The following is a 16,388-nucleotide window of genomic DNA, read 5'->3' as shown; positions in this document are numbered from 1 at the left end:
TGGTTTTCTCAGCTTGAGTACTGTCCTCTGCATCAGGCGAAGTGCAGCTTTATGAGCCATGGTGCAAGTGAAAGTTGTCTTTTTTATGTAACTATAGTATATCGCAAAGAAAGGATAAAATAACATATCAATATCAACACCATAAGAATAATTATAATTAGGGATGTCGGCATATTTTTTACCTTATTCGGGGATCGACATTTACCCCGTTTACTTTACTTTCTATTATCTGAGCAAATACAAGTATCAGATCTGGACTCGGTATCGGCAGATATCCAATATTTAAAAGATCGGTTTGGGTGTCAAAACAGCTGATTGGGACATCCCTAATTATAATATCCTCCTCCTTTTCTGAACCCTTTTCCCCTCAGGATCATTTTCGTGCAGTCCCCAATTGAACCAATTTTGGTGGTGATGTGTGGGGGCAAAACCAAGACTATGAAAAATGGAATAAACACCGTTTTAGAACCCTGCATCCTGAAATCTGTAGGAATTAGGCCAATAGCCACTTTTAATGGACTAACTAGACTAGTGTGGTGCACTAGACTGTGAAAAAATTGTGGGATACAGTTAGCTCCAAGTTCCACTTCAAAGCCATAATGGGAAAAGTGTTCATCAATACCTACTACCTGGTGGTGGGAGAAAAGACACTAAAGTGCTCAAGACGTGTGTGGATATTGGGACAGACCGTCTCAGTTCTGCCGACAAGAGGAGGAGACAGCAACACTTTCTTAGGTCTTTAGTTCTTTGCCAAAATAAAACCCAAATACCAAGACACACTCTCAGACCAACAAAAAATTAAATACTTACTTGAGGAAAAACTGACATTGTCATAGAAGCAGCAATATATTATATGTCCAGTTTACGCACACACCTTAAGCTCCTCCACAGCCTTGCGTAGCTCTTCGGGTGTCTTGTATGTGAAATCTCTCTCCAGATAGTCTTCCTCAGCCTGGTTGATCCACTCCTGCATCTCCTGCATCTCCTTTCTCAGAGCCATGGTCTTATCAAGGCCACCTTTCAGAGCGGACTTCTTAGCATAGGCCTAGACGGCGAAAAGGAAAACACAGAAACACTCAACATTATACGGACACACGAAAGCAGGAAAACACACCCTCTGCATGAAGGTTACACACCTGTTTGCAGACGTTCTCCCACTGGCCGTTGAGATCGTCCAGTTCTTTCTGGATGTGGATGGCAAACGGTGGCTCTGCCTCTTTCTTTAGGTACAGACCCACTTCATTAATGCCGTTGACGCTGGGTTGGATGGTGTGGATGTCATTCACCAGAGCCTGGCCAATCACAAGGCAGGACAGGGGTTACACAGGTAGAATTATGACTTTGAATATTTCAGAGTGGATCACATCTGTGGTGCAATGTCTTTACAGGTAGTCAGTTAATCTGTTTCCTTTCTATTTCCTTGAGCGATATTTTATAGACTCCTGGATATTTTATAAACTCTAAGGTTATTTTTAATGAATTCCTTATCTTCTTGTCTACTATTTAGCTACAAATTGAGAACTGTTATTGATAATCTTTTATTTTCTTTTTTAGAAAGAAAAGTGATTTGTTGGTAAGATAAACATTTTTGTTTATTTGATCAAAACAGGTATTTTTTTCACCTTTGAGTCTGTGTGTGTGCGTCATGGCAAAATGTGGTCCTGGAGACACCTACTAAGCAAATTAGTACTTTGCCAGGTGTTTATATTTCTGTTTGTCTGCGGACAGACTTTGTCACTGCGATCACAACTGTGCAAGATACAGTCACAAAGTGAGGTGTAAGATCAAAATGAAGGCCAAGTTCGAAGATGGGTGTGGTCCAAGCAAGTAAGGAGTTAGGAAGTAGGGAAGTGGCCATTTACGCCCCTGGCCCGATCTGGCATCGCACCTGGTGTGATCCCATCGTAAGATGGTCCCTGGTTTGTTGTCTATTCACCTTTGTACGCATGGCCTATACCAGAGATATATTCATCAACATCAGAGGCGTAAGTAGAAGTAACCTACCAGCCAGCCAGACCAGCTGGACCAAGCAGCGGTGTGACCTTACCAGGAAGAGAGCCTGGATAATATCTAGGCTGCCTAGCTTGGAAGTAGGGGTGTTTCACTATCCAGCCTGCTCCTGGCTGATATCTGTTCACAGGATACCGTAATGGATGAAATAGGACTCAGGCTAGCCCAGCAACAGGAGATCATAGACTGTTGTGCCCACATCTTGTAGAAACCGGGCTCCATCCGGGATCAGGCTGTTGCACTTGATAGTGTTCCAAACCGGTGGGAGGAGGGTAGGCAGACTGTTTGCATTTGTGATGCTTGGTTCTTAAATGCAGTCAATGTTGATGGACTATGTTTACCTGTCAAATTCTTTATGTTAAGATGCCGGCCATATTATCTACCTACAGAATTCACCATTGTTTTGGTTGCTGCTTTTCACATTCCTACTGACGCTGCAGAAATGCACTACTGTTTTCTTTTAGTTTTTCCTGTGTAGCATACAGTGAAAGGACTACAAGTGTATTTTCTTGTGCAACCCTGTGTTGTACAAGGACAACAAATGAACCTTTAAGTAATGTCAAGATGCACGGTTTCCTCACCGTGCACTGCTCTAACTGTTTCTCCAGAGCTTCAGAGTCTCCCAGTGCTGGCCATTCCTCGTTCAGGAACACATCCACATCTGCCATCCACTTTTTTAAAGTCTTTACATCATTCTGGTGGAGGGACAAGAGTGGGTTTTGAAATTAAGACATGTCTACCAGCAGAACAAGCCCTGTATTACTTGGTTATTCTTGACTCTCTCTCTCAATAACTTGTTCTTAATGACTTGCCTGTAAAAATAAATCAAAATAAACGTGAGATAAACTCTCAAGCAACATATAGTAATCCCTGTAATCAGTCTCACCTCAAACTGCATCAGTTTGGCCATGAGCTCCTGAATTCTTTGGGCGTTGTCTGTCAGCATGGTGCCAAGTCGTCTCCAACGTGCCATGACGGCATCCATCTCTATGCGATACCTACAGAAAATTACAGAAGCCTGTTGGTTTGTGACATGGCGTAAGTCTTTACCTATGCATAACTAATGCATACTTCCTGTATGAACAATTGGAGGTATATGGAATAATTTGGCAAAACTAATACAATTTTCATTTCAAATAATGAGAAATCACGAACCTGACTATAGTTAGGACAGACTTGAGAATGCTGCAATGCTTTCTAATTTAATTGAGCTTTTAAGTTTCAGTAGGTAACTTTTATGAAAAAATGTTATTGTCATATTTGTTGAATCTGTCACTTTATCCTGACAGTGTGACAGGAGGCAAATAATGATCCTCTGCCTCCTTCTAATGCACCTGATGGCATTTGCAAGTTTTCACCACGCCTGAACAAAAATAATCAATCAAAGCCGTGGAGATAAGCTGAATACGGAACGTTATCAAAATAAGCAGAATGTGCTTTAACGTCTGAATGTGCTTTAATGTCTACAGAAAAATCTGGACCCTGAAGCTTTGGCAGTTTGAAACCATTGTACTCAATCTTGTTTAATTCTTTCTGTCAATGGATTATATAGCACTCTATAATTTTTCATGTCTTACTTCTGGCTGATGTCTGGTGGAGCTTTCTGGAAGACCTGCTCCACAGCTGAGGTCAGGTAATCCACCTCCCCTTGGTGTTCAGCCAAAGCTACCTGGAGGGCCTAGAGGGTTGAAAGAGAGACATAGTTGAAATTAGCCAGGGCCAGGATGGAGGCTTAGGGGAAGTGTAAAGAGAGAAAATACAAGTCAGAAGTTCTCTTTTGGCCATTTTGCCACTTTGTCTGACAAGTGGCAGTTGTGGCAATGGGAGGCAATGAGAGGATCAGATGTAGAATAAGAGAGAGAAAGAGTGTTATGTTAATCTGAAGTATCATAAAAGATGCCCATCATAGGTCATTGAACCAAAACTGAATACATAAATAGAAATAATAATAAGAAATTGAGACTTTGCATGCAATAGGTGCATAATTAAAATACATTATATTTGTCTCTTTTTGTACCTGAGGATCTATGGGGAAACAAACTCCACTTGTGACATTTATTGTAAAGAATCATAAAATCATTTGAAGTACATTCCATTACTAAAATGTCGAATTACAAAGTAAATTCATGCACTTTGTGTAAGGATGGGGGGTTAGGGTTAATGGACACCTCAAAGGGTACTTACCTGCTGATACCATGGTTCAAAATATATATATATATATTTTTTTTAAGCAATAAGTCTGTTTCCCTGGTAACACCTGAAGGTTTGGCTAACACCTGGAACAATCATTCCCATCACATAAGGTTCTTATGAGATTCAAATGTTCTTCACTGCTCCAGTAAATAGGATGGACCTTAGATACAACTTGGCAATTTAAGATATTTCTAGTCCACTCACCTCATAGAACCCTTTGGCTTAGAGAGCTACACACACATTGTTGCTAACAAGATACAAAGTAAATTACATTGTGTATGGTTGACAATCAATAAATATAATTTGATGAGTATGTTTAACAACAAGACAAGCAACCTATCCAGCCATGCCATTGTCCCCAAATCAATATCAAGAGTTCAGAGAAATGGTGTAACTTATGTCTAGCTATGTCTAGCTAACATCACATACTCCAGTCCAGGTGTCTACCACAATAACTAATGGTTTGTAGCTACTTGATTTTGTCATTATACAGTAGGGAGAGAGAAATAAAGATTATTTTATTGTTTGTTATAGTTATTATTTGTTTGTTTCGCAGTGAACGTAGTTCTTAAGCACAAATTAATAACCATCAACTGATGATTTTGTGCACCTCTGCATTTCATTTATTGCAGCAGTTGGACAAGGAAGAAGGCTGCTCTAGTATCAATTTATGATAATTTTAAGACAATGGGAGAACATTTTTCTTTGTTAAATATCATTAAAAGTAAAGTTGGGCTTTGCTGTCACCTGTGTCTCGAGCGAGAGAGGGGAGTGAGAGTGGCGTGCTGAGAGAATTAAACTAAACTTTTCTAAAGTTTCCGTTCTAACACTGAGTTTTTACAGGCAGTTTTGAAGTTTTGTACCCAACTATTTATTGATGAAAAGAGTTGCCCAATGCTCCACAAATCAATCCTTTTGCTGGCATTTCCTTGACACATTTATAAACCTAGTAGAAACGTAGGAGGAAACTCACATCCACATATTATTTATCGGATCATCATCTATCATGTGTGCTCACATACTTCATGTAAATGCCATGGAAGTCAGAAAATTCATTTTAACAGCAAAGTCTGTTTTGTATTAAGCAGGGTGAAATGAGAGTGTAGGATGGCGAGCACGAGAGGTTATGAGCCTGTCATTGTTAACATTTTGTAATGAAAGCCTTTTCACACTATTTGATTTTGCTTACCCTGCTGTACAGGATGAATTACAAGTGCATAGGTGAGGGAATTATAATAAACTTTAGGTGGGTTGCAGTGGAGGATTTTGGGGAAGAAAGCCTCATTCACACCAAGTTGGCTCAGAGGCTTAGTTTAGCTTAGTTCAAGCACAGCCCCTGGACATGACATCCGTCAGTTACCATGGCTTACCCACAATCCTTCTGCTGCAACACTGAATCCCAAGCAGGGAGGCATTAAGGACTATTTTTGCTCAAAGTTGTGGCTTTTTCATTTATTTTCCTCTCAATTTGAAGTCAGCTCCATTGGAGAGCAGGGAATCCATGGACAAGCCTATTTCTGTACCTGACCCCCACATTCATCATTCATCACAATGCAAATTAATACAAGAATATCATTATAATCTCTGTGACTCTCTTTGAACCCATGGTCACCTGTTGAAGGACAGTCTTTATCCTATAGGGTTGTCTAATATGATGACATACAGTATGATATAAACCATTAGACAATATAGGTATTACTATATCATAGTTACAGTGTACTGTAACCCTCGTTGCATGGTTAGGAATTGGTGTCACCTGATCATTTTCATAATGTAAGCCTATGAAGCTCGACAATACATATATGTGAATGTGGATCGTCTTCATAACATAACTAGCCTAAATGCAGGTCTGTGTGTGTCTGTGCGTGCACAAGGCAGTCTGATGGTCAGCACTGCAGCGCACAACAATGGGACGAGTGGAGGAGAAAGCGTGTACAGGTAATGGGAAGCTGTCGATGATTTGATTTGTAGGAATTTGGTGGAATGTGTAGTTGTTCCTCCTTTAATAAAGGCATAGGCAAGTCCATCCCAAATTGTATCTGGTGAACACATTTTTAATCAGTGCATTGTGCACTTGTATGTCCATGTACTGATGCAAATCGGTGAATCTTCACATCCCTAATCTTTACAGATATGAAAAGGACACATTCCAAGCATATAAGTACTCAATAAATACAAGTATGAAGTAAAATCAACCATGGTAGAGGTTAAATAAATATATATAAACAATATTTATATATTCTCTACCGTGGTACACACACATAAATATATATGCAGCTGGATAGCTCAGTGTTTACTGGGGAGACCGGGGTTCAAATCCCGTTCAGGGACCAGCAATTCAGTGTGGGTCCTTCGGCAAGACCCTTAATGCTATCTGCCTACCTGAAAATGTACGAAACCATGAACAAGAGAATCATGCCTGCTCGGACAAGCTCTGAGTAAAGAAGCCCCTGAGACAGTCCAGCACATAACAGCGGGGTGAAAGATACAGGCAGGTACAGCATACATGGAACGCCATAACCAAGTGGCTGGTATAGTGTACAGGAACATCTGTGCTGAGTATGGGCTAAGAAGTCCCAAAGTCAGAGTAGGAGGCCCCTCCAAAGGTGGCTGAGAATGACTAAGATCCTTTGGGACTTACAGATCCAGACTGATAAACTGGTAATAGTTGACAAACAACAGAAAAGGCAGTTGTAATAGATGAAGCAATCACAAGCAACAGTAACATCAAGAAGAGGGAACACAAGAAGCTTGGGAAATACTTAGAGAGGAGCTAAAAAAGATATGGCAAGTGGAACAGTGGTAATCCCAAACTGGGACAATGGCTCCAGCAATTTCCAGGAACAACATTTGAGATCTCTGTCCAGAAGAACACAGTCCTTGGAACAGCTAAGATACTGCGCAGAACCCTCAGGCTCCCAGGCCTCTGGTAGAGGACCTGAGCTTGGAGTAAGGAATAAGACCGCCCAGTATTGTTACAATGCTAAACTAACCTGGGCTCGTGACACAAAGGAACACAGCTAATAGAGACTAATGCAGCTCGCAACATTAATCCCCCTGTCTCGTTTTCCCTATATGTTGCATTCAACGTGAGAAACGACAGACAAAAAAGCAAGGGTTCCAGACAGAAGTGAACTGCAAAGTCTACACAATCAATCAACCAATAAATACATTTGTTGAAATATCACGTGTGTGTTTATTTAACCTGTATACTAATGTGCATCAATAAGTAGGGCTGGGTACCGAACGTCGATACTTTTATGGTATCGAAAAAAATACTCCAATCCTATGAGTATCGAAAAATTCTTTATCTTTCAGTGCCAAATTTCGGTTCCAAAAGCGTCTGAGCACGTAAGCGCAAGCTTATCTGTCCTCTCTGCATATTGACACAGAGCGGAGCTCCGACCGACACACACGCACACGGAGAGGTGCGGACGGAGTAAACTGCCTGCAGTTTTGTTGAAGTCACAGAGAGTCACGGTTGGTTTCAAGTGTGGTTACAGTTTTTAAAACTTCACGCAGACAGCGTTTGCTGCGATATGATATTAATGGAGCCGAAGCGGTCGCGGTGCTGTTGACCGTTACACTTCCTCTTACAAGCAGCCACAACGGTGGTTTCTCTGCCCTGATGACTGACTGACAGGCTGAGCTTGCAAGGCAATGCACTTTTATTAATGTTACTCTGAGTGAGCAGTTTTACCAGAATTTTTTAATTTTGATAACTCTTTTGATTGTTAAGGTGGAATTCTGAATTAAGGTGGAAAATAAAAGCTTTGTGTTTAATGTATTTTTGTTGATGTTGAAATGGATTTTAAAACATATGGTATCGAAAAAATGATCGTTAGGAATCGGTATCGAAACTGAGGTATCGAAATTGGCACCGGATCGAAAGATTCTGAACGATACCCAGCCCTATCAATAAGCCATTTTCGTTGACAGGTGTACAAGTTACCTTCTCACAAGATCTAACAGTGGGAATGTGTACAAATTACCATCCAATAAGATCTACAGTGGGAAATAAGACAGTTCTGTTCTTATGTGTCGCTAATAACCCGTTAATGAGGATGTGACAAGGAAATAAAGATGCAATGTCCTGCAGCTTCTACAGCCTATATGTGGTCGGATAGTAACAAGGCATTAAATGTTCTAATGTGTTTACTGTGGAAGTAGAGTGTTAATGAAGCATGTATAAGTATATATACATATACAGTATGTACCACCACGGGACTCTGGAGAGCATCCAGGCATGAGAGACTTAAGTAGCGGCAGATGTGACGATTTGGTTTGACATTGACAGTAGTGTAGTTTTCTTCTAATAAGCATGGGTATTTGGTTTCTAAATAGAGTGTAATTTGTATAATGTATTTAGGGCTGCAACAACGAATCGATAAAATCGATAAAATTAATTTTTAAATTACTTACTTTTAGATTACTAAAAAAGTTGATTCGTTGTGTCGCGCAACTATTACGCCACTCAGTCGCGGAGATAAAAATTTTTTTTAGTTGAGCACAGAGAGAAGCAGAGAGAAGCAGCGCGGAGCGGCGCGGAGCGGCGCAGTGCGGAACGAAAGAAAAGAAAAAGAGCAGAGTGGGGGTAGAGGAAATACGGAGAGAGACCGGAGAGACCCGTAACGTTGTTCTGAAACACACGGCGGAGGCAGAGAAATCAGTACGACCTAAGTCATCCAAGGTGTGGGAGCATTTCACACTAATATAAATCAAAAACATGTTAATTGCAAGATAAGCAAAGCGACACGTCATGGCACGGGCGCACCACGGTGATGAGTCAGCACCTAAAACGTAAACGTAAACATTGGAGTCCTTGACAAGAAGGAAGGGAGTTCAACAGCACGGTAAAGTCACTACATAATCCTACTTCTGTTCAGTTTTGAAGTGAGGAACATACCGTCCCTCCAGTAGCTCTTGTGGTGCTGGTGTTTACTCGTTATCCAGCTGACTAGCATGACAAGCTAGCGTTAGCTCGTTAATAACAGTAATAAAGCAGGGGTGGTATAGTTTGCAAGACTATTCACCCGCCTTTTTTGGCCCATTAATTTTTCAATCTGTTGTCATATATATTCTGTGCTTTGTCCCATATCAGTTATTGTTGACAAATATATTAGTGTGTGGTGTATAAATGAACTTAACTTGCACTTACTACAATGATGGTAATAATTTAATGAATAAGTGTGTGTGTCTGTGTCTGTCTGTCTGTCACACAACTATTAACTAAAACAACAAGTATGTATGTATTGAGTTAATGTAAATTAATGCTTTTTTGTTTTTTTTATCAGATTCATCGATTAATCGAAAAAATAATCGACAGATTAATCGATTATTAAAATAATCGTTAGTTGCAGCCCTAAATGTATTGTCTAGTTATAGTATATTTTGAGTTTAATACGGCAATATATGCATTTATAGTTACAGCATAATTTAGGTGTATGGTTTCTAATTAGCATATAACTGTGTTTGTTTTCTGTCTAATAAAGACCACATTATTTCTTGTTTTGGTCTAATTTGAAACAAAGTATGGCTTATTACATATTTTAAATGTACCGTCAACATGAAACCGTAAGTGTGACCCATATGCCTACCAAATTTCATACATCTAAGTAAGAACCCACTGCAGGGTCTTCTACTTTGACATTTTGTAGGGGGCACTATCGAGCCAATTTGCCATGCCCAAGCCCTAGACTCCCGATTAGATGTAAATTTACACCAGTTATAATAAACGTGCACAGTTTCCTAACTTTATAGGTACGTTTAGCCCCTCATAAATGTGATTCATTTGGTGGAATAATAAGAATTTTATCAATTGTGCTTGGGCCCTAATAACATCTAAATTATAGGTAGTGACTGAATGCTGCACACCAGTCTTTAATAACTTCTACCAGTAGCTGTGGATGGTATTAATAATAATCTGTAACTTAATACAACCAATCAGGATTGTTTTTAATATCTGCTGGAGTTCTGTTTTCCTTAGACTAGGTCAGGATTCAAACCAAGTTACCACCTGACAGGAGTGCTCATTATTTTAATGAACAAAAAACTAGAGTGAGAGGTGATACGGTCACCTGCAGGCTCATACTTACACACAAGTCTCTCTGAGTGACAAAAGGGGAAAGAGTGCTGACATTTATGACTGCTTATCAGTATGCAGAATTAATTCCTATTATCTACAATCAACTTTAATTAATCTTAGGCTACTAGGCTTGATCTCCCTGCTATGCTACAAGACTAATATCAAGTTTTAAAAGGCTGTGCTCTCTGCATGTTAAACAGATGCAAGTCAGGCTTCACAAAATCACAAGAGGGGAAGACAGCCAGCGTTGAGCTATCATTTTCTTGGTTGCAGTTAAGCTGGCTAGCCAAATCTTCCTCTGTCTCTTGAGCAGGTGTAATTTAGAGTCATCATTAAAGGGGTGATTGATGAATGATTATATACGGTATTTCACACTGTTCCTCAAGGTCTCTGAATAGGGTATGTAGCATTGGTTGGGATGAAAATGGCCCGGGTGCTGTTCTATGCGTCCTAAGGCAACCATGTGAAATAGCCCTAGATGAAACGAGAGGTTTTCTCCCTTATATGGTATGCTCATGAATATTTAGATGAGCTGCGTGCTGATTGGTTGGTTTACAACAAACAAAGCTGCAGAGCACCATCTAAGCTGCTAAGCTGAAATACTATGTTTTCTGACAACAATGCTTAAAGCCAGTATTTTCTCCTTTGAAATTTCCTGTTCCGTTCTGTTTGTGTTTTGGCTTGTGTGTTGGTATCAACTGCCCATTCTGACAGCCGGGTCAGGTTGCCAGATGGTCTGTAAAAATGCAAACCCAACACGCTTCAGCTGTAGTAACAGCCATGGAGGCAGCAAACAAACAATGGGATCCATGGAGATAGATTCTATCGACCAAAAAAACGTTGGCATGTTTCTAACAGTCGCATGACCAGAGATGTAACGAACCCCAGGTAAATATTGGAGATGTATTTGAAAGATGGAGACAGCTTGGACCCCAAAAGGACACAGAGTTGGTTAATTTCCTCCTGAATAGGTAAGCATTAGCATCAGGCTAATTTCTCACAGCTACTAGAGACGGGCATTTTCAGTCATTTCAACATTTGTGTACTCACATTGAATTTTATAGAGTAACGTTACACAAGTTAGTTGCTCACAAAACAATTGAGACACAGCCAGTGAAGTGATCCCAATCGGTCACTCCTTAACTGCTAACGTTACCGGAGGACCAGGCAAGCGGGCCATGGCTGTTTACAACGTGTAACGTTATCCTGTTAAGCAGCCGTAGCCGACAAACGGTGAGTAATTTTAAGCCAAGAAAGGGGGGCTGTAAATCGGTAGAGAGGACCGTGAGTTTGCGCTGTTTTTAGCAGTTGTTGTTTCTGTAATTACATATTGGACCTTTAAAACAGGCTAGGGCCAGGACATAAGTAAGAGAGGGGCTGTTAAAAAAAGGAACCAATTAAGTTACCCTGGAAGTACAAGTAATGCCATTTAAAGATAAAAACAAAACAGCAAGATCTGGCAAGAATACCACAACTACATTGAGAGAAGAAAAACAGTTGAAACAACACTGCCACTTCCTACGTGGATAGAGTAATTGAGAAACTCAGTAGTATCTTTAGGTGACGTTTGGCTAACTAGCTAACTTTGTATGTGTTAATGTATGTGTGTGAGCGTGTGAGGGGGAAGATTAATTAGTTGCAGCAAATTCAAGTGGGAAAAAAGTTCAAAAAAAGTAAATACAAATAGGAATGGAAAAAATAAATGAGTAAAAAGAAAAAAGAAATAACAACAACATCCTGAGCCAAAGAGGGGGAGCACCAAAGGGCAGGCCCAGGGGAGGGCCACAGAGGTGTGACGGCTGGGGAGTCCACCCCATAGGTATATTTTAGGGGGGTCGATCACAACTGTCCAGAGTTAACTCGCAATTACTCGCAAATTAATCAAGCACATTTTTTATCTGTACTAAATATATTTTAAAGGGGATATTTTTCAAATTTTTCTTTTCTTATCAACGTGGGAGTGGACAAATATGCTTGCTTTATGCAAATGTTTATTATAATTGCAACAATCCAAAACAATGACAAATACTGTCTAGTCTAGAACACGTGTCAAACAAACTCAAGGCCCGAAGGCCAAATCCAGCACCTCGCAGATTTTGATCTGGCTGCATGTTATTTTAGGGTCCCAATACATTTTTATTTTTTTTTTTATTTTATTTTTTTTATTTTTTTTTTTTAACAAAACACAAAAAGAAAACAACAGAAACCCTCTCTCCACAAGGCAAGATATTACATAATCATAAAAATTTAAAAAAAAAAAAAAAAAAAAAAAACAGTAATAAGCATAAATTTGTATTTAGTCTGAGGACATGTCGAGTTGGGTCAAGATGTTCAAAAAAAGGAGTCCAAGTCAGTTCAAAGTCATTTAGTTTTCCCCGGATAGAATGAAGAATTTTTTCTGGTGTACAGTACGACAGGAGTTCGTTGGCCCAGTGTTTTTGGCTGGGGGAAGACACTCTTCCAACCTTCAGGATACACTTCTTGGAAGCCGGAGCTGCTAGTAACACAAAATGTTTCTTATTTGAGTTCACCTTCAGTAAGGTTACGTGCCCCGTAACCAAATCCTAGGGTCGGGGTCCAGAGCGCCTGTCCGCAAAACCCGAGAGGATACTGCGATAATGTGAGACCAGTATGGCTTCAAACGGGTACAACTCCATAGCATGTGCACAAGAGTTCCAACAGAGATAGTGCATCTTTGACATTGATCAGAGATGCCATTCCCTAATTTACTTAATCTATATGGAGTAAAATACGTTCTATGGTAAATATTGAATTGAATTTGTCTGTGGTTAGAGGAAACCAATTTTGTTTGTGCCAATTCCAATAATCTGTTCCAATTCTGCTCTGTGTAAGTACACCCAAGATCCGAACTCCCACCTTGTTTTGTTTATATATCGGCGTAAGCGCAAGTTGTCAATTACGGTTTTATACACTGTAGATATTAAACCTTTAGTTCCATTACGTTTGGAATTAAAAATACATTTTTCAAGTAAAGATCCGTCTCGTTCGTGTGGAAACTCCCTTTAGTATGACTCTTGATCCAACTTCTAATTTGTAAGTATTTGAAAAAGTTACATTTATCTATGTCATAAATTTCTGACAATTGACTAAAACTTAAGAAGATATTATTGGTGTAGAGGTCACTAACAATTCTTACTCCTTTTCTCACCCAATTTTGTAAAATTCCATCCACTAAGGCTGCTGGGATGTTGGGATTGTTTGTGAGAGGTGAATTTACCAATAATTTTATGTTTCGTCCAATATACGTGTAATTGCTGCCGGTGGTTAAATGTGGCAGAAATTATTGGGTTTTGAGTGATTGTTTTTAGCTTCTTCACAGATTCCAAAAATGGTAACGATTGTTAAAGGGTTATCCTGTAATTCATGTCGTTCGATTGACATCCATTTTACCTCATCTGCTCTGCAGTGAAACCACATCCACAGAGCGGGTTGTGCAGCCAAATAATACAATTTAAAATTTGGGAGATTCAAGCCACCTTTGGAATAAGGTGCCTGTAATGTGAGGAGTTTGACTCGGGCGTTTTGTTGTGCCATAGAAAGGAAGTAAGTGTTTTATCTAATTCATTGAAAAAGGATGTAGGAACCTTCAATGGTATACACTGGAATAAATAAAGAAATTTGGGTAAAAGATTCATTTTTATTGTATTAATCCTGCCAATCAGTGATAAGGGGAGATCCATCCATCTCAGTAAGTCTTTTTTAGATTTAGCTAGCATAGAGGCGTAATTTTCTTCATATATTTTGTCATAAGTGCTGCAGATAGTGATTCCCAGGTATTTGAAGCCCTCCGTACACCATTTAAATTGAACTGGAAGCAGACTAATGTGATAGTCTGTCATGTTGATTGGAAAAGCTTCACTTTTGGAATAATTAATTTTGTATCCCGGAACAGCACTGTATTTTTTAAGGTTAATCAATAGCGAGGGAAATGATATGATAGGTTGAGATATAAATACTAATAAGTCGTCTGCATAGAGTGCGAGGTTTATGCTCTTCCGTTCCATTTTTTATGCCGATGATGGATATGTCTGATCGCAGGGCAATAGCCAATGGTTCTATTGCAATTAAAAAAAGTGCAGGAGAGGAAGGGCAGCCCTGACGACAGCCACGTGATAAGGAGAAGGCGTCCGACAGAACCCCATTTGTTAGGATCTGTGATCTTGGCGAATTGAATAGGGTCCTAATGAAACACAGAAAGTTTTCACCAAAATTCATGGCCCTCATAGTCTCGAGAAGAAAGCTTGGTTCTATCCTGTCGAACGCCTTCTCGGCGTCCATAGAGACAATCACGGCAGGGTGGTCATGTTTTTTTGTGTGCTCTATAATATGAAGTAGTCGCCTAACATTATCTGCACCCTGTCTGTTCTTGATAAAGCCCGTTTGGTCTGTATTAATGATTTTTGAAAACTTCTTCTAAGCGTTGTTTTTTTTTTGCAATTAATTAAAAAGTTTTGAGAAATAAGAAGTTGAGGGAGGTCTATAGTTGCCGCACTTTTGTGGATCCTTTCCGGGTTTTGGAAGTAGCGTAATAGTCGCCAATTCCAATGTTTTTGGGAGTGTTTCTTTATTGAATGCTTCTCTTCTTCGTTTGTTAGCGGTGTTAATATTTTTTCTAAGAAAGTTTTGAAGTATTCAATTGGATACCCGTCAGGTCCTGCGGCTCTATTATTTTGTAAGGACATGATCGCTCGCTGAACCTCTTCTTCTGATATTGCTTCTTCTAATAGATTCCTATCTGAAACTGTGAGTTTAGGCATTGCCAATTTGCTAAAGAAGTCTTTGATTTCAGTTTCCGTTGACTGCTCGGTTTTATATAACGTTTCATAATATTTTTTGAATTCCAAGTTTATGTCCTTAGAGCATTCTAAATACTGGTCGCCAAGTTTTGATGCATTGTATGTATTTCTCTGTATCTTCTTGTTTTAGCTGCCAGGCAAGCAATTTACTAGTTTTATTACCAAACTCATAGTAATGATATTTGGTTCTCGCCATGGCTGCTTCAGCTTTACTAGAACAAAGATTATCATACAAAGTTCGCTTTTGTTTTAATGTACTAAGGATTTCAGATTGATTGGTTTGGGCATGTTGAATTTCAAGTGTTTTTATTTCTTGTTCTAGTTGCGATAATTGGTCTCTCTTTTGTTTATTTTTGTGGGATAAATATGAAATAATGTGACCTCTCAATATGCCCTAAGTTAAGGTTTCCCAAATAACTGAGTGAGAAGCAGTATTTGAGTTAGTCTCCAAATATATATCTAACTTGTCGTTCATATATTTTACAAAATTGGGGTCTTTAAGTAGGAATGTTTTAAATTTCCATCTATGGGAGGCAGGACCTTCCTGTGGCAATGATACTTCCATCATTAGAGCATTGTGATCCGATAAGGTTGCAGCCAAATAAAGACATGTTTTAATGTGAGGCAGTAGCGTTTGTGAGGTCAAAAACAGGTCGATTCTAGAGTATGTGTTGTGGACATTAGAATAGAAAGAGAATTCCTTTTTGCCCGGGTTTTTCAGTCTCCACACATCTTTTAACCCAAGATCATTCATGCCTTGAAACAATGCTTTTGCAGATTTTGATAGAGTAGTGTTCTTAGGGGCTGAGCGATCTAATGACGGGTTCAACACAAGATTGAAATCTCCTCCCAGAATACATTGACCCTCTGCGGATGCCAGTTTCATGGTTAATTTGTTAAAGAAAATTGGATCGTCTATATTAGGACCATATATTGACACCAGTGTCAACCTGATCCTGTTAATCATGCAGTCAACTAATATGAATCTACCTGAGGTATCCTTTTGTACTGCATTTAATTGAAATCTAAGATTTTTGTTTACGAGCAACGCTACACCTCTAGAACTTGATGAAAACGAGGAGTAATAAACTCTACCAATCCAGTCGCGTTTCAATTTTGTATGTTCAATATCAGTAAGGTGAGTTTCTTGGATGAAAGCAATGTCTGTTTTCTGTTTTTTTAAATAAGTTATAATTTTTTTCCTTTTAGTTGGATTGTTAATTCCTTTCACATTAAGTGATATGCAGTTTATATGTCCTGTTTTAGCCATCATTCACATAACA

General features: G+C 39.3%; 1 protein-coding gene across 23 annotated transcripts in view; it reads right to left on the bottom strand.

The window, feature by feature from the left end:
• Positions 1-16,388, bottom strand: part of dmd (dystrophin) — a 470,394-nt gene that overhangs the window by 211,232 nt on the left and 242,774 nt on the right. For all 23 annotated transcript variants that reach the window (XM_039793561.1, XM_039793552.1, XM_039793539.1 and 20 more), the window contains 5 exons: positions 3,588-3,688; positions 2,897-3,008; positions 2,592-2,705; positions 1,137-1,292; positions 875-1,045 (listed from right to left, as the gene is read on the bottom strand). In XM_039793561.1, coding sequence (XP_039649495.1) covers positions 875-1,045; positions 1,137-1,292; positions 2,592-2,705; positions 2,897-3,008; positions 3,588-3,688 — 654 coding nt within the window. The remainder of the gene's footprint in view (positions 1-874; positions 1,046-1,136; positions 1,293-2,591; positions 2,706-2,896; positions 3,009-3,587; positions 3,689-16,388) is intronic.

The sequence above is a fragment of the Perca fluviatilis genome, chromosome 24 (genome assembly GCF_010015445.1).
Source record: "Perca fluviatilis chromosome 24, GENO_Pfluv_1.0, whole genome shotgun sequence".
Taxonomy (NCBI): domain Eukaryota; kingdom Metazoa; phylum Chordata; class Actinopteri; order Perciformes; family Percidae; genus Perca; species Perca fluviatilis.
This window is presented reverse-complemented; position numbering and strand designations above follow the sequence as displayed.